At 52.0% G+C, this 18,355-nt stretch overlaps 8 protein-coding genes across 8 annotated transcripts; 4 read left to right on the top strand and 4 right to left on the bottom strand.

The window, feature by feature from the left end:
- Window positions 1-1,309: 1,309 nt before the first annotated feature.
- ASPSYDRAFT_146291 (uncharacterized protein) lies at window positions 1,310-2,161 on the bottom strand (the record flags this gene model as incomplete). The annotated part of the gene is made up of 1 exon (XM_040841607.1): window positions 1,310-2,161. The coding sequence occupies one exon, from the start codon at window positions 2,159-2,161 to the stop codon at window positions 1,310-1,312; it is 852 nt and encodes a 283-aa protein (XP_040704240.1).
- Window positions 2,162-2,756: 595 nt separating this feature from the next.
- Window positions 2,757-5,061, top strand: ASPSYDRAFT_28975 (uncharacterized protein; the record flags this gene model as incomplete). The annotated part of the gene is made up of 4 exons (XM_040844582.1): window positions 2,757-3,817; window positions 3,873-4,294; window positions 4,361-4,632; window positions 4,687-5,061. The coding sequence occupies 4 exons, from the start codon at window positions 2,757-2,759 to the stop codon at window positions 5,059-5,061; spliced, it is 2,130 nt and encodes a 709-aa protein (XP_040704241.1).
- Window positions 5,062-5,141: 80 nt separating this feature from the next.
- ASPSYDRAFT_56003 (MBL fold metallo-hydrolase) lies at window positions 5,142-6,080 on the bottom strand (the record flags this gene model as incomplete). The annotated part of the gene is made up of 1 exon (XM_040849137.1): window positions 5,142-6,080. The coding sequence occupies one exon, from the start codon at window positions 6,078-6,080 to the stop codon at window positions 5,142-5,144; it is 939 nt and encodes a 312-aa protein (XP_040704242.1).
- Window positions 6,081-6,406: 326 nt separating this feature from the next.
- Window positions 6,407-8,849, top strand: ASPSYDRAFT_76923 (alpha-keto acid decarboxylase family protein; the record flags this gene model as incomplete). The annotated part of the gene is made up of 9 exons (XM_040850878.1): window positions 6,407-6,670; window positions 6,719-6,816; window positions 6,891-6,965; window positions 7,028-7,191; window positions 7,245-7,325; window positions 7,373-7,910; window positions 7,961-8,390; window positions 8,474-8,532; window positions 8,602-8,849. Exons 1-9 carry the CDS (start codon window positions 6,615-6,617, stop codon window positions 8,847-8,849), a joined length of 1,749 nt encoding a protein of 582 aa, XP_040704243.1. The 5' UTR covers window positions 6,407-6,614.
- A 96-nt stretch (window positions 8,850-8,945) lies between these two features.
- Window positions 8,946-10,963, bottom strand: ASPSYDRAFT_130108 (putative MFS transporter). Its single transcript, XM_040840551.1, has 5 exons — window positions 10,761-10,963; window positions 10,556-10,711; window positions 9,741-10,507; window positions 9,483-9,680; window positions 8,946-9,401 (listed from the first exon to the last, which is right to left on the bottom strand). The coding sequence occupies exons 1-5, from the start codon at window positions 10,911-10,913 to the stop codon at window positions 9,200-9,202; spliced, it is 1,476 nt and encodes a 491-aa protein (XP_040704244.1). The 5' UTR covers window positions 10,914-10,963; the 3' UTR covers window positions 8,946-9,199.
- Window positions 10,964-11,161: 198 nt separating this feature from the next.
- On the top strand, window positions 11,162-13,487 carry ASPSYDRAFT_130109 (putative D-lactate dehydrogenase (cytochrome)). Its single transcript, XM_040840552.1, has 11 exons — window positions 11,162-11,416; window positions 11,472-11,664; window positions 11,721-11,829; window positions 11,880-11,976; window positions 12,027-12,061; window positions 12,118-12,219; window positions 12,276-12,566; window positions 12,625-12,854; window positions 12,907-13,088; window positions 13,146-13,249; window positions 13,297-13,487. The coding sequence occupies exons 1-11, from the start codon at window positions 11,408-11,410 to the stop codon at window positions 13,331-13,333; spliced, it is 1,389 nt and encodes a 462-aa protein (XP_040704245.1). The 5' UTR covers window positions 11,162-11,407; the 3' UTR covers window positions 13,334-13,487.
- A 353-nt stretch (window positions 13,488-13,840) lies between these two features.
- On the top strand, window positions 13,841-14,309 carry ASPSYDRAFT_42166 (uncharacterized protein). Its single transcript, XM_040846420.1, has 2 exons — window positions 13,841-13,999; window positions 14,058-14,309. The coding sequence occupies exons 1-2, from the start codon at window positions 13,933-13,935 to the stop codon at window positions 14,153-14,155; spliced, it is 165 nt and encodes a 54-aa protein (XP_040704246.1). The 5' UTR covers window positions 13,841-13,932; the 3' UTR covers window positions 14,156-14,309.
- A 707-nt stretch (window positions 14,310-15,016) lies between these two features.
- On the bottom strand, window positions 15,017-16,633 carry ASPSYDRAFT_28980 (uncharacterized protein; the record flags this gene model as incomplete). Its single annotated transcript, XM_040844583.1, has 3 exons — window positions 15,017-15,484; window positions 15,542-15,965; window positions 16,014-16,633. The coding sequence occupies 3 exons, from the start codon at window positions 16,631-16,633 to the stop codon at window positions 15,017-15,019; spliced, it is 1,512 nt and encodes a 503-aa protein (XP_040704247.1).
- Window positions 16,634-18,355: the final 1,722 nt, after the last annotated feature.

An 18,355-nucleotide genomic window follows, 5' to 3' on the forward strand; every position in this document is an offset into this window, starting at 1 on the left:
CTCGATACGAAGTATAGTACTCGTATCTCGGATACGAAGCCACGGAAGTTACGAGGTCTACGAAGTGATCTCTCATACCGCGACCGATAATGATACCGGCCAGATGCCGATCGAAATGAGCGGACAATATTCAGGCTTCCGGTCCCATCGTCCTCTAACTACACTACTTGATCAGTAGATACTCCATACCGTGGTCCGGGCCTCCGGAATCCAGGCCTCGCCGCCTCACCGTCCCCATCCGATGATTCAAGTCCAGGTCAGCGAGCCCCAGTCTCGTTCTCAACTCGTCGTAGGTATAATTCTTTTACGCTTTCCGGTAATAGATACGCATTCGCTTCGGATATCTCGGTGTTGCCCTCGGGATATATATTAAACGCGGGCTGTTGACGGTATCTAGTAGACTAGTAGCATGAGTAGTCGGCCGATCTGTAAAAAGAGGAGTTGTATGCATGGACAATTTCTTCCATCACAGCACCTGATGCTGCGTAAACATGGCCCTCTGACAAGGTTAGACACTGATAGGATTATACACAGTACTGTTATATTTTTACGGCATGGCCAAGTACATATCATACCCTTATTAGTCCGTGCATCCAACTGCGCCAAGGGCAGCTGAGTTACGGGATTCTTTCCGATTCGAGGCATTATTTAGAACTCAGGATGTCTCCGGTAGAATAAGCCAGCCGCTGCTGATCATCCATCTATATCTCGCCTCGAGAAGACTGCCGATCGTGGATAGCTTGCAGACAGCTGACTCTGTGCGTCTGTTGGCTACTGGAACCTGGGTCTTGTCGCGGTAGGAGAGATGTCTTGAAATTTTGCCGAGTTGATATCCGTATATTATTGCCCTCCTACACACAGACCTGGCACAGGTGTTATCTCGAGCCGCCGTACAGTCTTCATTTCAGAAATCCAGTCGTGGGATTATAGTGTAGCCGAATGTCTTTGTAGCTTTGTGCAGGAACAATCTAAGATTTGTCAGGGTCCATACAGGGTGATATCATCTGAAGCTGGCGAGTCCAGTCTAGGTGGTGGAAGTATATAATCCGTCTATACTAAGATCATCCATGCTGTCAACCGCAGTCTAGTTCAATCACGTAGAGAGTTTCAGATCTTTGGGCAACGTCATATATCCCAACATTCCAGGTCACGTTGGGCCATCTATTTTCAACAGTTATATTAATCTTTTGTAACTCGGTGCGGTAATACGAGTGCTGACCTTGACGATCAGTCATGCAACTTTCAGTGGACCGTAGTAGTACAGTCAACGGTTTCCAGAGACATAGTTCCGCATTTCCAAAATCATCGCCTATTTTATGTCCGCATATTGATCCAGCGCATCATACAGACGACCGAAAACACCCTCATGCCAGCTCCTAACCTCCTCCCACTCACTGCCAGGCATAGTCGCACGCGCCATATGCAACCACCCACCGACAATCAAATCCGCATAGGTAGCTCGAGTCCCTAGAATAAAAGGCCCGCTGCTATCCTTCGTAAACAGCTGAGCAAGTTCACCCAGCATAGCACGGAACGAGTCCATCGTCTTCTGGCGCGCCTCGCCCTTAACCTCAAAGTCATCCCAAGACGAAGCACCAGCGCGCTTCAAAAACTCGGCCTTGGTTGCTTCGGCATGGTCCGGGTGGAAGGGCATAGTATAGGCCATCAGCCCCACGTGGGCAGTGAAGGCCGCGTCAACGTGCGTGTTGAAGTGCGAGTACTCGGCATACTCATCACCCTGATGTCTATCCTCGGACAAAGGAACAAGCAACGGAAGATCCTGGTTAACAGAGTAATCCAATTTCTGCGACGGGAAGAGATCCCCGGCGCCTGAATCCGGATAGTGTTTCTGCAGGTAGATGGCAATGTCCAAGGAGTCCCCGACCTTGGCGCCTGTGTTGGGATCAACGAGGACCGGGAGGGTATAGTAGTCGGACCCATCGGCGAACTTGCGACACGGCGGCACGCCAAGCTCGTCGCGTCGGACCCTGGTGATGTCCGGCAGGGGGATCCATTTGTTGGAATGCGGGATTGCCTTGAAGTTCAGTGCTAACCGGCCCTTCCATGGGTTCACGGCGCAGCAGCTGGATGGGTCGCGCATGGCGACGTCGTAGTAGTCCATGGGCTTCATGGTCTCGGATGATCCCGGGTTGGTTGCCATTGCGGGTTCTGACGGAGGAGCGATTGCGTGATGAAGGATTGCTGGGTTATATGAGACGGACTGTCAAGGAGACTGCAAGAGTGAGGGGTCCATTTTTGGTGGCTGCCATCACTTGGCATTAAACCTGACTAAGCGGGCTTCGTTTTACAACCAGAAAAGGAAAACAGAATTATTCTGGATTTATTAGTAGTATCTACATTTCTAAAGAAACAAGGAGGAATTCGGGTCATATTTAAGATATAAACTAGGGCGCAGAGTATAGAGTTAGAATAGCTAATAGAGAGGAACTCGAGATAGCTGCTAGTCATATATAATAATAGACTCAAATTCATTACAAGACACAGATAGCAGATATGGAGAATTAATTTATTCTGGTTGGATGAATCAATAGTCTTCACCAAAGTGAGATAAGAGGCTCTAGCTAATAGTACCATCTACTAGGCTAAAAAATAAAAGAACTCCTAGATAGAGCTGATGTTTATATTAGGCGGAATTAGCCCGCGTTTAGCCTCGGCCACGAATGTAAACCGACCAAGGCCAGGCCCGACCGAGCCGATCTGTCACGTCTCAAGGTAATCCAACGAAGCGACCGAGAATGGACCAGCTGCACAACTCCCGCGACTCGCAGTTGGTTACCTTTCTCCCGGTGAACGAACCCAGCTCCCCAGCGACACACCGGGCCAAGCGCGCCTCGCAGTCCTGCGACAACTGCCGCGACAACAAGAAGAAATGCGAGCAGAGATCTCCAGAAGGGTCGTGCCGGAGATGCGTGGAGGGAGGCAGGGTCTGTCGGACGACACAGCAGCGGAAGAGGAGGAAACTGAAATGGACATCCAACAAGCAGGACGCAACGAGCACGCCGAACTCGGAGATCCAGGCCCATTCGGTTTCCGATCAGGGCGTTCCTCTGGCCCCGGACGAGGAGTCGGAGGGCCGTGAGTTGCTTCAACGTGCCCACAAAACGAAAGAGCAGATCCTGTCGACTGATCTCCTCGACGCGCGTGATGCATTGGACCTCATCGCCGTGGCTGGATCAAGAGAGCGTATGGGCGAGAGACTACAGCTCAATGACAGGCAAGGTTTGAATTGCCAGACGACGACGCAGCGGCCAGAACCCACGCCCGCCATACCACCGTCCAAGACGGATCTCGACGGCTTCTTTCTTGTCCGGAAAGGCATCGCCCGGCCTTGCGAGGTGAACGAGTACCTGGGATTCTACTTCACACACCTTTGGCAGGTATTTCCCGTCATTCCGCAGTGGTACGCAGTGCCCGAGCGGTACGCCCAGCTGGTGCTGCACGAGCCTGTCCTCGCCATTAGCCTGGTGGCACTGGCGTCTAGATATCACCATCTGTCTGGGCTGAATGGCGCTGCCCGGTCTGAGAGGGTTCACTGGCGTACGTGGCCGTGGGTGCAACGGCTCTTCCAGTCTGCTATGTGGGGGTCGGCTGGAATGCGCAGTTACGGGGCAATTGCGGCCTTGCTGCTGTCTATCGAGTGGCATCCTAGGGCCATAAACTCACCAGAAGACTTCGTCGGGGACCATGGCGAGCCGGATCTGTTCGAGCCCTCGGGTCAAGAAGACCGACCTGGACACAGCATACCCGAGCGGCTCAATCTAGTTGCGACGGCTCATAGGAGCAACAGGATGTCTTGGTGAGGGGGTCTGTTGATTCAATTATTCACATGGATGCATAGCTGATGTTACCAGGATATTGCTGTCAACCAGCATCTCCCTAGCAGAGGAGATAGGTTGCTTCGAGGATCCATCTGGCCGCGTCCATGCAGAACGTCGGACCCCGGACTCTGTCCACGCTGTTGACTGGCCCAATATCCTGTGCACATTTCTGCGGATCACGGACGGAAGCCTATCCCTGCGACTACGTCTGGAGTCGCAGCTGCGTGGTCTGCGCTCCGTCGAGATCGCCGACTGTATTCCCTCCGCCTTGGCCGCCGATGGGTTCTGGGAGAGCACAGCGGATCTGGCCACTCAGATGGGCAAGGCCCGAGACCTCCTTCGTAGCTGGAGGAAGAGCCAACATGGGACCGGCCCCTCCATTCCGCTCGCAGCATGGGACAGCTTCAGACGGGGCCTTGACCGCTGGAAGAGACAACGGCAGCTCAATAACAGAGGTGCGATTACTCCCTGAGGAAGCTGAAGCTCTCTGAGTCTCCCGTATTAATAAGTCCTGGATGCAGATATATCCCTCCGTGACGCCTGTCTTGATATCGAATACTATTATGTGCGTATATGCGGGTTGAGCCCAGCGGCACACATGTTTGAGAGCGCCACGGCAAGTCAAGACTCGCACGCCATGGGTTCATTATCACGGTTTGCAGACGATGCCACCGTGGCGTCTATTGACCTGCTTGACTATGTAATCTACAATGTTGCACCATCCAGTTTCTTCAAGTACGCCCCGGTCAAAACGTGGCTCTACATTGTCTGCGCCGCGTTGTATCTTCTGAAGGTTCGCAACCCACATTAAAGCAGCAAAGCATAACAACCATACTAAAGCTTCCAGGTGACACTCAAAATGGAGGAGCGGCTCGATGGCAGCAACCCGCGCATCTTTCGAATCCTTAGCGCCGTGGACGCGATCAAGCAAAACGCCCCCGATGACATCCACATGGCACAGCGCTATGCCACATTACTCGATATCCTTGTGAGCGCAGCGACGCGCTCGTCCTCCAATGCGACACATAGCGTCACGCAGGACGAAGAAGCATATCGGACGTCTGGTACTGCGAACTATTTGGCAAATACCTACCTCGACGGCCAGATCCTGGATAGTAGTGCGACGGGCGATTCTATCTATGATCCGGACTTCTGGGACTCTCTACCGGAAATGATCGGCTTGAATAACGTGCCTGACCTGTTTATGCCAGTATATGAATGACATGCAAATTCTGGATTGTGTAATCTGCTCTCCGCAGACCTGGGAAAGAACTCTATATACGCAAATGGCCTGCTCACGAATCAGACCTGCAAGTTCTGCCCTTCACGGGCAGCAACCACCCTGCTGCAAATCGCGTTGATCTTCATGTACTTCTCAAAGTTGTCAACGCCAATCACAAACGGATTCGGAGCTCCAGGCGCCCGATGTGCCAGCATGTCCGCATGCCACAACGCATGGTCCACAACCTGGTGGTTAGAAATCAACGTATCAACCCCTGCCTCCTTACAAATCCGTGCAAACCGATACTGCGACCCTATCTTCTGCTCCCGACTGGCTGCATCCTTGGGAGTCCCCGTGCCGCCAGATAGACCAGCTACATGAGGTCTTCCATGGTCAACAACCGGGAAAATAAGTGACAGTGTCCCCGCCGTGTGTCCAGGCGTGAGGACAACACGGAACATCACATTTCCAGCCCTCAGAACTGCACCATCCATTAACACCCTGTCCCTGCTGGGAACGGAGGGGTCAGCATCTGGGCCCATCTGCTCCATCGCCTGCCATGCCTTCTCGGACGCGTATACAGCGGCACCGAATGTATCCTGGATATACTTGGCCCCGCCGTAATGATCCAGATGCTCGTGCGTGATAATCAGATGCTTGATATCCGTCGCTGCCAGCCCAAACCTCTCTAACCCTGGGACCAGAATCGCCTCGACTTCCTCCTGGTTGTCGAGGGCGTCGATCACGACGATACCTTCGGTTGTGTTGTACGCCCACGAAGACACGCCGCTGTGTCCGACGAAGTAGAGGTTCTCGAAGGGCGAAAATGGCGTCACGAAGCCGGCGTCGAACTGGAAGAGGGGCGGGTATACCTGCTGCACGATGCATTGGTCTTGGAAGTACTGGTGGGTGCTGCTGTCCGTGGCTAGCGCTGCGGCCTCGTTTAGGTATCGCGTTACGTTTGCCTTTTGTTCTTTCGGGAAGGTGGTAATGTTGAAGAATTCGTTTAAGGGTGCCATTGCACCGCACGCGGCAGGCAGGAGGGCGAGGAAGCGGATGAATTGGAAAGGTCTCATTGTACGATATATTGTAGTGTGTTCATTTCACCTCCCAGCAGGGTAATAGATGACTCCTTTTATGTGTCCTCCTTAATACCCTGGCTATAGTCACGTCAAGGTACAGTAACGTTGTCACTTGTCGCGTGTAGAGGTAGAAGCCCTGAAAAGCCGACAACGTCCGCCATGTCGGATATTCCCTTTCGGGAAAGCCCCGACAGCCCCCGGCCACGGGTGTTGGCGGATATTTGGCTTGCTGCGGTTGTGATGGGATACAATGCAACAGAACGGCAATTTCAGCACCTCCCCAGCTCGGTTCATTCCGAGCCGTACAGGCAGGGCGAACGTTCTTTTGCTGTCAGCAGGCGGCTTCATTCCGCCGAGGGGGCCGGTGATATATGAGGCTGTCGCTGCGCCGCTACGCTCTGGCTCAGAGCATCAGGGTTGGACGACCTAGGAAAAACACTATTTAGTGCTTTACTACGTTAACGATACAGCATGGGCTCCATCGCAGGAAGCACCGAGGTGCCAATCGCCCGCTATCTATGGCAGAGGTACAACTGTCTTCTATATAGGACTACAGGGCTCTAACGGGATAGCAGGATCCGGCAACTAGGCGTCCGCAGTGTGATGGGCGTTCCTGGTGATATGAACCTCGAACTACTTGATTACATCGACGAGGTTGACGGGCTGACATGGGGTAAGCTTAGACTGTCATTTCGAGATTCAAATCATACTTGCAGAGCAGCTACTGACCAGTGGGGCACCGAGCAGTGGGAAATGCCAACGAGCTAAATGCAGCATACGCTTCCGATGGATATTGTCGGGTGAAGGGATGTCCTGGTGTCTGTGGGTGTCCAACTGCGAATGCATCAGTTCGGTTGCTGAGCGCTGACCCTTTCTGCCCTTAGTCGTGACGACAATGGGCGTCGGCGAGCTGAGCGCTATCAACGGTGTAGCTGGCGCATACACTGAGAATGTTAAGCTGATCCACATTGTTGGGACAACGGGGACGAGGGCGCAGAAGGCGCGGGCTATGATCCATCACTCGTTGGGACCGGATCCAGATCATCGCGTACTGAGCCTAGTCTTACTGCAACCTGAGGTCTCTACTGATCTACTTCTCAGGTATATGCAAAGATATCAGAATCTGTTAGAACCGCACATTGCTGGCTTGACAACGCCACGACCGCCCCTTCTGAAATAGATGTATGTCTACTGGCCTGCATATTAGACAAGAGCTAACTTGACTCTAGAGAGTGATCAGAGAGTGCTACATTCAGAGCCTGCCCGTTTATATCTTTGTGCCCATGGATTTTGTCCACAAGCCGGTCTCCTCTGCAGCGCTCGAGAGTCCGCTAGACGTAATGCCCAAGACAGATGGAGACGCCTGCAGATCCGCCGTGGATATGGTTGTAAAGAAGCTACACTCTTCCGTGGCCCCGTCCATTATTGTTGATGTGCTTGTCGCCAGATTTGGTGCATCAGCAATAGCCAACCAGCTTATAAACCAGCTTGCGATCCCGACATTCACAACGCCAATGGGCAAGTCCATCATTGACGAGGACAAGCCTTACTTCCACGGTGTATATAATGGTCGGGTATCACTCCCAGGTGTCTCGGATATCATCGAGAATAAGAGTGATTTGGTTATTGACGTTGGACCATGCCACTCAGACTCGAATACTGGCGGCCACTCCAGGAATCTCACAAACAAGGAACAGTATGTACTGGTCGCAGCGGATTATGTCCAGGTTGGCCACGCTCGGTACAACAATGTTCATATTGTTGAATGTACGTTCCTCCGCATATGCATTCCTGGACAGTCTATTAACACTGCCCAGTCCTTACTCGCCTCTCAGAAGCGCTTCCCATAAAGCCTGCCACTAAGCCTGATTCTCTGAACAACTGTCTGAAACTACCGCCTCCACCCGAGCCAGCCGACGCCGCCGCAACGCACATAACCCAGTCCTGGATATGGACCCGGATCGGAGCAATGGCCAAGCCAGGCGATATTGTAATCGGCGAGTCAGGAACCGCACAGTTCGGCTTCTCGGACGCACACTTTGCCCCAGGTGTGAAGTACATCACGCAGATATACTTTGGCAGTATTGGGTACTCTGTCCCCGCGGCCTTTGGAGCCGCAGTTGCACAGGCGGAGTCTGAGCCTGGAAGGCCTGGGAGGATAATACTTGTTGTTGGGGATGGGAGCTTGCAGCTGACGGTGCAGGAGATTGGGACGATGGTGAAGTTGGGACTGAAGAATGTGCTTATGTATAGTGTCCACCATGTTCATGGTCATGTTTTTTCTTTCTTCGTGCGTGCAGTACTAAAATATACTAACTTCCGTGACATAGACTCGTTATTAACAATAGCGGATACACTATTGAGAGGGCTATCCATGGTCCTACGCAAGGTACGTCCCAGCAGCTCTGGCTCTACCGCTCAGGGACAGCCAAATATTGACTCCGGCGAACCTTTTCAGGCTACAACGACATCGCGACGTGGAACCACCAGTTGCTCCTTAGTGCCTTCGGTGCAAAGGATGGTGAGCTACACAGCCGCCGAGTGTATACAAAGGCAGAGTTTGAGAAGGTCGTTTCAACACGGGAATACGTGGAGCCCAGCTCGATTCAGTTGTTGGATGTTATGATGGACAAGATGGATGTGCCCTGGCGTCTGCGGGCGCAGATTGATTTGATTAATGAGCGCAATAAGGTTAATGGGAAGTGAGTGCATCTCTAAGTTGGGGTCTTAGAGTTGTGCTGTGACTACAATTATTTAGGGTACGTAGGCAGTATTACTCCTTTACTCCTGGTGTTGCATCCAATGGTTATACACTATATACATTATGGACTTCTTGTAGGCGGATTGAAAACATATATATAAAAGATTTGCAAGGACTAGAGGAGCACTTTTTAAGCGACCATAATTTCTCTCTCAAGCCAGCATAGTCTACAGGTACCGTATACTACACAAGTGCCTTAGCTTGTATTGAGATAGAACAATAAACATCTGCCCTGAATCCGAATCCGCTACACAGCCTGTAAATACCCAGTTCAGACGACTCTGAAGCTAATACACTACAAAGAATAGCGAAAAGACTTGTTCACGCCATCTGTCAAGTCCTCCAGCCCATGCTCGCTCGTCGGCGCCCCATACTCGCGATCCCTCCGCTTATTCTGCACCAGCATAAGCGCGCGAAACACCTGCGCAAGCACAAAGCAAACCCCGAAGCAGATAACAGTCGCCTGGAAGCCAGGGTCGTAGCGGGGCGCGTCGTTCCTGTTGTCGTAGGTCAGAAGATTGCCGGCCTGCCCAGTCATAACTAGATAGAGTGGTGAGGAGGAGGAGGAGGGTACGCACGCATCAAACGTCAAAGGCCCAATAATGTTGCCTAGCGAGTACCCGATGAATGTCCCCGCTGCCATGGTGGCTTTCTTTGTGTGTCCGGCGACATTTGAGGTGCCCATGGCGATGCACTGGACCCAGGCTGAGGAGAAGAAGTTGATGAGGTAGAAGCCGATGATCCGTGCGGCGCGTTGGGAGTCGGGCAGTTGCCATCTGCAGAGAGTAAGGCGTTAGCAATTTGGGTATATCGCGTGGGTTTATGGCTATATATACATCAAGCAGCTCCCAACGATAACAGGGACACAGGCTCCGCTGACGACGTGAAGCCGTGAATTCGGCACATTGCGCCCTATATATCCGGATCCTAGGACGCAGATGAATGCCAGGGCACCAATGGGCATGTTTAGCAGGAGGGACTGAAACGTCGAGAAGCCCATGCCATTGAAGATGATCGAGCCGAATGTGGTGACTGCACCGCTGCCGATACTGGAGAGCGTGGAGAGAAGGAAGATGCACCAGAAGTGATAGGAGAACAGTGCCTCGCGCATCTGGTGCCATTTGAAGTGCCGATTCTCTGAGCCAGCGTTGTTGCTGCGCACACGCTCGAGCAGCAGGGTGCGCTCCTCGGCAGTGAATCCTTTGGCGACTTGCGGGCTATCGGGGAATATGAACCAGAGGGCGATGGCCCAGAGGAGGGTTGCGAGGCCAGCAATCAGGTACATGTATTGCCAGGGCTGCATGGCGCCGCCGGTAATGTGGCCGAGGCCGTAGTTAATCAGGGGTGAGATGATGTTCGAGCCACCACTGAAGGAGTACCATAGAGACGAACGGAGGACTTGTTCAGAGTGGGTATACCACATGCCTGTGCAGAGCATGAAGCCGGGGGAGACGCCGCTTTCAATCAAGCCAAGCATGAAGCGGTTGACGAGGATGCCTGCATAGCTTGTGCAGGCCGGCGTGCAGAGGACTACGGCGGCCCATAGAAAACAGATTATCGGACAGACGACGCGGACAGAGTATGTCTGACATAGCCAAGATATCTATCAAGGGTCAGCGCTGGCGACGAAAATCGGGTGAAGGCTCCTCACTGGATAGCAGCCGGCCATGTAGCCAAAGTAGAATATCAACGATACCCACGAGTATCGCAGTCCATCTTCGAGTCCGAGGTCCTCCCTCAATCCGAAAATGGCCGCCTGGCTGAGGAGCGCCTTGTCGTAGTACTGAAGCCCGTAGGTGAAGCACATCTGCAACAGTGAGCCTTTGGAGTCTTTTTCTCGACCAAAGCAGCCCTACCACCGGCATCAATCGGAGGTCAATCTTCCGCAGCAGCCGTTTGTTTGTTTCCTCGTCCAGAACGGGCCTCTCAGATGATAGCTCTACTCCATCCTTCTTGTCCTGGGGAGCGAATTCGGCGTGTTCAACGGCATTCTTGTGATCGTACGACATGGTGGGTGGATCGGGTCCGACTCAACCTGACCGGTTCCAGTACTCGCCCGTACTCTATATACGGTCTTGGTTCCCCTGAGGAATGTGGGGAATCCGGGGGAGAGCGAGCAGGGGCCCACCAGCTGTCGGATATGTCGCATATCCGCTTTGGGAAATGCCGCTGAATGGCGGGCGAATTCCGATACGTGACATAAATGACCCGTCCGGCACAAAACTTGCGGGCTGATGGAAATCATTCAAGGATGTACCGCTTATTTGGTCTTCGCCAGCTGACGCGTCTGGTCCCTCGGAAAGGTGCATCCCTGAGAAGCCCCTGTCCGGCCAGATGTGTTCACGGACATGCAGGGCCACGGCGAACCACTCGCCTACGCAGTGCCTGGTCTTCCGCTGCTCTTGCTAGTGGTCTGACTGGATTGGCATTTAGTTCATGGCACTTTATACAACCGGCGGCAGCCGTGACAGACAGTCAGAATAAGTACGCCGATCGGGAAACAATGTTGAAGGTATCTATCTAGCCCAGCCATCCACCTCTCGGCGCTGCTGACAGGTACTCTTCAGGGTATTCAGGCAATTTCAGATGCCCTTGGCCCGGAATCGGTGACGACGGACGAAGACGACCTGGACTTTCACGGATACTCAGAGATCTCGACCTCGCATTGTACAGCACGACCGGTGGCTGTTGTCACGCCGAAGACTACAGCAGAGGTCTCAACCATAGCTCGAATATGCTCTGAGTACAAGATTCCCATGGGTACTCCATCTATCTCTATCCTTTAATTCAACAGTGGCTGACTGTCCAACCTCTAGTGCCCTTTGCTGGAGGGTCGAGCGTGGAGGGAAACTTCACAGCCCCATACTCGGGGATCAGTGTAGACTTCTCTCAGATGAACCAAATAATCGCCTTTCATGAGGAAGAGTAAATCAGCAAACGTGGTCATACCTCGATCGCTCGCTAACATGGCATAGTATGGATGTGGTCGTCCAACCCGGCGTCAACTGGGTGGACCTCAATGATGCGATCAAGGACAGTGGCCTTTTTCTCCCTCTGGATCCCAGCCCAACTGTAGGTTTCTCTATGCTATGTGCTGGGCAGCGCTTATACTTATCTACCAGGCGCTCATTGGAGGGATGGTTGCCACAAACTGTAGGCATGTGTCCCTGTCAGCGCGCTGTTAGCAGCTTCTGCTTACCCTTATCTTCACAGCGGAACGAACGCCGTCAGATACGGCACAATGAAGGACTGGGTCGTGAACCTCACAGTCGTTCTGGCCGACGGGTCCACTATCAAAACTCGGCGCCGGCCGCGGTAGGTGGTGTTGTGTCCCGCGTATGTATGTCGTTGTACGTACTAACAGCATCTAGAAAGACTTCGGCTGGGTACAACCTCACAGGCCTGTTCGCAGGCTCTGAAGGGACCCTTGGGATGATCACGGAGGTGACACTGAAGCTTGCACCTATCCCAGAAACCCAGAGCGTCGCGGTTGCCACGTTTCCATCTGTCCGGAGTGCAGTAACATGCGTCTCGAAGATAATGCGCCAGGGAATTCCCATGGCCGCAGTCGAGCTCATGGACGAGGTGCAGATGGCAGTCCTGAATAAGAACGGTGGTGCGGGAGGGAGGATGTGGGAAGAGAAGCCCACGATACTCTTCAAGTATGGCGCTCCTTTATTCACATCTTATATAATTAATTCCCTATTAACTGCCCTGCAGGTTTTCCGGCCCTGCGCAATCGGTCGCGGCGGACATTTCAAGAGTTGAGAAAATAGCATCCGAGGGAGACCGGATTGCGTTTGAATTTGCGCAGTCAGAGCAAGAAATGCATAATCTCTGGTCCGCACGTAAAGAGGCCATCTGGGCCATGTGTTCACAGCGTGCGGAGGGTACACAAATCTGGTCTACCGATGTAGCTGTGCCGCTGTCGCAGATGCCCGAGATAATCGGTGGGTGCCATTTGTACCTTGTCGGGGGATCCCTACTAATTCTCCATGCTAGATCTCTCAAAGCAAGAGTCAGGGGCCCTGGGTCTATTCTCTAGCGTGCTGGGCCATGTCGGAGACGGCAACTTCCACCAGGCCGTCATGTACAATCCCAGCGACCCAGCCCAGACACGGGCAGTCCAGGAGTGTGTGCAGAAGATGGTCCACCGTGCGGTTGACATGGAGGGAACAGTTTCAGTGAGTTTCCTACGTCAGGGCTTCATTTTCGCTTCTGTTTCGCTAATCCCGGCGCAGGGTGAACATGGAATTGGGCTTGGAAAGAAAGAGTGCCTGCTCGAGGAGCTAGGGCCGGAGACCATTTCCGTAATGCGTACGTTGAAACGAAGCTTAGATCCGCAGTAAGTCTTCTAACCCTTCCCCATTGTTCAGCGCTAACGATGGGTAGCTTTCTGTTGAATCCGGGCAAGATCTTTGACCGGTAAGCTTGGTAATTAGACAGTGTGAGGAAGTTTCGAAAAGTAAAGAATAATATCAAAGCTCTTTATGAATCACCAGATATAAATAACCTGAAAATTTTTGATAAACCTTTACTTCTATGGCCTCATCGATTCCAGAATAGGAAAGCTAACGGTTGGGAAATTAAACGTTCTCCTTCATTTCACACTCAATGATAACCATAACTGGCTGACAATAGTACAGGGCATTGTATACTTAACAGCGAATCCCTCCAACCTTGGCATGCTCTTGTTTATTTGAGGATAGATGGAGATCTAATTTAATCTAAGGTGGGCCGTCCGGTGTCGGTGGTTGAGTCCGTGATCTTATCTGATCCAGCCCATCCACTGTGGCCAGCTCAGCATCCAACTGCAATCCTGGTCCTTCCTTGATCCTGGGGGCCAAACTCACGTCCAATCTGCCAATAGGCCCAGTACACGGATCAGCGTGGGGGTACGCCACCGATACCGGGCGACTATGTGCTGAGAGTACATATTTAAGGAGGGTGGACAGGCTGATAATCTGATAATTCTTTTCCCAAAACCAACATACAACTTCCTCTTCTTTCTAAACAATCACCCCCACCATGAAGCTCCTCAGCCTCCTCGCGGCACTTGCAGCCATTTCCACAACGGCAGCCGGCTGTATCGATGGTATGTCGTTTTCATTTAAGCCCCCCAACAACAGCTACACTGACACAATGAACTATAGCAGGAGGTGGTTGTGCCAATAAACCCTCGGACTGCTGCGACGGGCTGCACTGCGGACCTGCGTCATCACAGAACAGCGGCACCCTTATCTGCAAATAAATATATGGCCCGACAAGTCGTTTCTCGGTTATGGACTATTTGTAACTTGGGTTTGGTTCCTTGAGTTAAAGCCAGTGTCTATTCTCCAACGCTTTCCACCTCCAGCCAATAGAATACTGTATGAAGATATTATGAATGCTATCCCTAATCTTCCAAATTAGTTTATGCAATTTAAAACATAGGGCAGGCGCGAGTCACCCGACGGGGACTGTTCCTTCCGTGTTGGGAGAGCTGCACCTTCTTCCCTCACTCTGTAATCTATATAATCTATATAATCTATATAATCTATATAATCTATATAATCTATATAACCTATATAACCTATATATCAAGTCAAGGCCGGGCAGGTACGACACATTGCAGGTATTCGGTCGTTGCTTCCCAAATTGTTACAACTACAAAGACTACCCGCCAGTAGGCGATTTTCGCGTCGGGTGGGAAATATTGCCCCAATTTGGCGGACCAGGCTTGGATCCTGACTTCAGGTTGGCCCCGCGTAACTAGTATTAAATATGGTATGCAAAAAGATTGACTGTCTGACCTTGGTCAGGACTAATGTTTTATGTTTTTATCTTTTTTCAGTAATGCCAACTCTGGTGAGAACTATCAACAAATAATATGTACTCTTACTTAATTATTAGGTAAAGCGTATGGACAAAAAAGCAAACAGTAACAGGGTATAAATAACTATTGGCACTCGAAAAGCTAAAAAGCCCGCGAGAAAATCGAAGCAGAAAGATTCAGCGAAGTGAAGATATCAGTAAATGAAAATGGCCTCGATAGAGGATACAGTCGACTCAGGTCGTCGGATAAAAGAGAGTTTTGGTTCGGTTCAGTTCAAAGAAAGACGAGGTTATCGGCTTACGCGGCCTGCGAGGGACCTCCGTACTGGACCGGTGCTGGTGCCGGTGCCTGTGCCGGCACTGGGCCAGAAACTGCTGTATACTGCTGTTGGGCATACTGTTGCTGGGGAGGTGGAGTTGGGACCGGAGACACTGGTTGTTGATACGGGCTCACGGGCTGGGCCATAGGGGGCGCAGGCTGCGGATATTGGTTCACGGGCTGGGGTTGGGGCTGGGCCTGGGAGACAGCAGGTGCCGCCTGTGAAGAGTCATCGGCTGGCAGCTGGGCGCCAGCGATGATAAGCGCGCTGACGAAGGCGGCGGCGTAGAAGAGGCGCTTGAGGAATACTTGGGCGTCGTCGGACTTCTCGTAGTATTCTGGCTTGCGGATTTTCTTGCCGTATTCCCTGTCTGCGAACCCACCCATGAGGACAAGGGTAAGGATTAGAGTGGACAAAATGAGCGCTGGGATGCTGATAAAGAGTAGCTGCCAGGTGTTGTTAGCATGGTTTTGTGAAAATGGAGAGGCTCCGTGTAAACTTACTCCTTTGCGAATGCTGGCGCGGCGGAATAAAGCAAGAGCCATATTGGCGGTTGCCAAGAGGGCAGCAAAAAATAGGAAGACGTAGTAGGTCACGGTGACACCCCTGGTAGACTTGATAAAATCCGCCTTGGGAAGCTCGAAGTCTTTGTACATGGTAGTTTGAATTTTAGAAAAGCAGGCGAGGCTGACGACAAGGAAGATCCCGCACAATGCCAACCAGGCGCCATGTCCGAACAGCGTAATGGTCTTGAATGTCCCGCTACCCTGCAGCTTCAGGCAGATGGGGAGCAGGATCAGCACAATTAGTAGGTATACCGAAAGGTTATCGAACCACCTGACGGCGGTAAGTGCTTGTTGGTATTTGTCGGCTCTCATCATGACACATTGGGAGAGGATAAGGGTAATCATGTCGATGATGATATACCTAGTGCTTGGTTAGCGACATCCATCGAGTAGATCATGGGACACGTACAGAATGGCAAAGAAGAGGGAGATCGGGAACAGGAACCATTTTCCGATGGCGGAGCCCTTTTGCTTGCTCTTGAGCAAGCGGAAGCCCGCGAAGCCGGCAAGGGCCAGGAACAGAACAAGGAAAATCACGTCAAAGGCAAGGTCAACCTTGGGTGCATTCTCCTTGAAAGCAACGGCAGAGACGCAGGACTTGGAGGTCTCCTGGTTGGACAAATCGGATCCACCATATGCGCCATAGGCACCATAGCCGCTAGGTAGGCCGCCTCCAGAGCTACCAAGGGAAGGGTCTCCATTGGTGGGGAGGTCATCCCAGTCGGACGACGTGAAGTCCGAAGAGTCGGAACCTGAGGAGCCGGAGCTGGAGCCCGAAGAACCGGAATTGTCGTCGTAGTCATCTAGGTAGTCATCATAACTACTCGAGGTCGATGTAGGGTAACTCCCTCCAGTCGTGGTGTAATAATCCGACCAGTCGTAGGTCTTCGTTGAGTACGGACCTGTGTCGGTAGAGTAGTTATCGAGGTAGTCATCCAGATCATAGTCGTCTAGATCGTAGTCGTCTAGATCATAGCTGTCCAGATCGTAATCGTCGAGATAGTCGTCGTAGTAACTGCTGCTACTCATGATGAGTTACTTATCCTCGAAAAACGACTTGAACAAAAGAGGGTAAACAGCAGAAAGGACCGGATGAAAAGACGGAAGAGATTGTGGTAGCTTCGAGCGAGGAGCCGTCGACGCCTATTTTGTATTTGTGCCACAGACATCGAAGTTGGTGCCATGCAACAAGGGTCCCAGTCAACCCGGCTATCAATTAGCGACGATCACTCTGTATTCCTCGCTGTGGTTGGCTCAGGGCAACGAGAATGCGGCTCCTGCACAGCAATACGAGGGATATTTTTAGGGGAAATTTGACCACGCCTCGCGGAGCAATCAGCGAGCAGCAAGGGCAGACTCTTCAGTCACTAGTGGCCCCAAGATCGTATTTAGTCTTTTCTTGTCAAAGGGCTCCAAGCCACCAATGGCTCTTCCTCGAGCTCAGGACCGGGATGCCTCCTCCCCCTTGAGACTTTGGCTGAGACCAGCAGCACGTTTTGCAGTGTTGACTTATCGTGAGCCACAAACATGCAACGCTCCTGGTCATTTCTGCAAGCGCAATCCCCTCTGGGGATGCCCCATTCGGCTGAAGGACCTGCGTGAGGTCTGCAGCTCATATCACGTCTTCTGCAGAACCCAGCCCTTCCTCGTATTCCCAACGACCACATCTTTCCAAACCCCACATGCGAAGATCGCAACGAACACCTCGGAATCCAGCCGTTGATGTTGACTCTTCACCTGACTCAGAAAGGTCAGCCCTGTGCAAAAACAGTAAATTCTCTGTTAGTGTGCTTCGGCTCGCGGTTTCCATGCTCAAGGCTCATCACCAGATCCATGGTCGTGCACGACCCAACCTCGTATCCGGCAGGAAGATCGCCATGAGCGGGAAATGATCATCACTCGTTGAAAGAACTCTAACCGTGTTGGACGTGCGAGGAAGAGTGAGCCCATGGAACTCGCATTGAGCCTTTCCAGGCGTGAGCCTGTCCCTGCCTGCCAGGCAACGCTGTGGAGTCCCCAAATCTCTACCATTGCCTCGCGCTGGAGGAGACGGGAGTAAACTCCGGTCGAAAAGAAAAGCCACCTCCAAGCTCTGGCTGCTGAAAGCTCACTCCCCTGGTGAGTCCCTGGCAGCTGGCGCAAGTGGGGTGTGCAACCTTGCTTTACGAGAAGGATCAGCGCTCGCTCTATGTGACCCAAAGTGGAAAAGGGGAAGAAAACATGCAGTGTCCAATCAAACCTTCGGGGATGAGCTGTCAAATGTCGACTTGCGGTCAGTCGGGTCAGTTGGAGGCGTTTGAACACGTCGGGAGCTCAGGATTCATTCACTGTTGTTGGGTGGATTACTGGATTGGCACAATGTCAGATCTTTATCGGAGATATCTCTGTATCTGTTATGTGGACTTTCCAACGGCTCGTCTTGGATATATTCAAGCCTTAGGCACGACCTGATGAAATATTTAGCTCGAAGGATTAAAGTTCGGGAGGTTTGCTATTTGGAAATGCGAACAGCAGTCGCCGCCAATTAAGGTGCCGCCAATTAAGGTGAAGGAGACTCCGGCTTTTCATCACATCCAGTCGAATTTCCATTTCCTGCGACCCAAGGAAAGGCTGTTTCATCAGTTTCTGTTGTTCAAGCAGCCAGATCCAGCAGGAATATTGATTTCTCCGGGAACCAACCAGTTCTATTTACAGTCTTTCAGCACTATCACTTCAGTATATACGGCTGTCTCCAGCCTAGCTCAGGACCTT

Source organism: Aspergillus sydowii (assembly GCF_001890705.1).
Source record: "Aspergillus sydowii CBS 593.65 unplaced genomic scaffold ASPSYscaffold_3, whole genome shotgun sequence".
Taxonomy (NCBI): domain Eukaryota; kingdom Fungi; phylum Ascomycota; class Eurotiomycetes; order Eurotiales; family Aspergillaceae; genus Aspergillus; species Aspergillus sydowii.

Excerpts from the sequence above, each read along its gene's own strand:
- ASPSYDRAFT_130108 (XM_040840551.1), bottom strand. The coding sequence starts at position 10,913 with ATGTCGTACGATCACAAGAATGCCGTTGAACACGCCGAATTCGCTCCC. Across the intron at positions 10,712-10,760 it reads ACCTCCGATTGATGCCGGTG|ATGTGCTTCACCTACGGGCT; the intron begins GTAGGGCTGCTT and ends TCACTGTTGCAG. Across the intron at positions 9,681-9,740 it reads ATCGTTGGGAGCTGCTTGAT|ATGGCAACTGCCCGACTCCC; the intron begins GTATATATAGCC and ends TACTCTCTGCAG.
- ASPSYDRAFT_130109 (XM_040840552.1), top strand. Across the intron at positions 12,062-12,117 it reads ATGGTTGCCACAAACTGTAG|CGGAACGAACGCCGTCAGAT; the intron begins GCATGTGTCCCT and ends TTATCTTCACAG. Across the intron at positions 12,855-12,906 it reads GCAGATGCCCGAGATAATCG|ATCTCTCAAAGCAAGAGTCA; the intron begins GTGGGTGCCATT and ends TCTCCATGCTAG.
- ASPSYDRAFT_42166 (XM_040846420.1), top strand. The coding sequence starts at position 13,933 with ATGAAGCTCCTCAGCCTCCTCGCGGCACTTGCAGCCATTTCCACAACG. Across the intron at positions 14,000-14,057 it reads GGCAGCCGGCTGTATCGATG|CAGGAGGTGGTTGTGCCAAT; the intron begins GTATGTCGTTTT and ends AATGAACTATAG.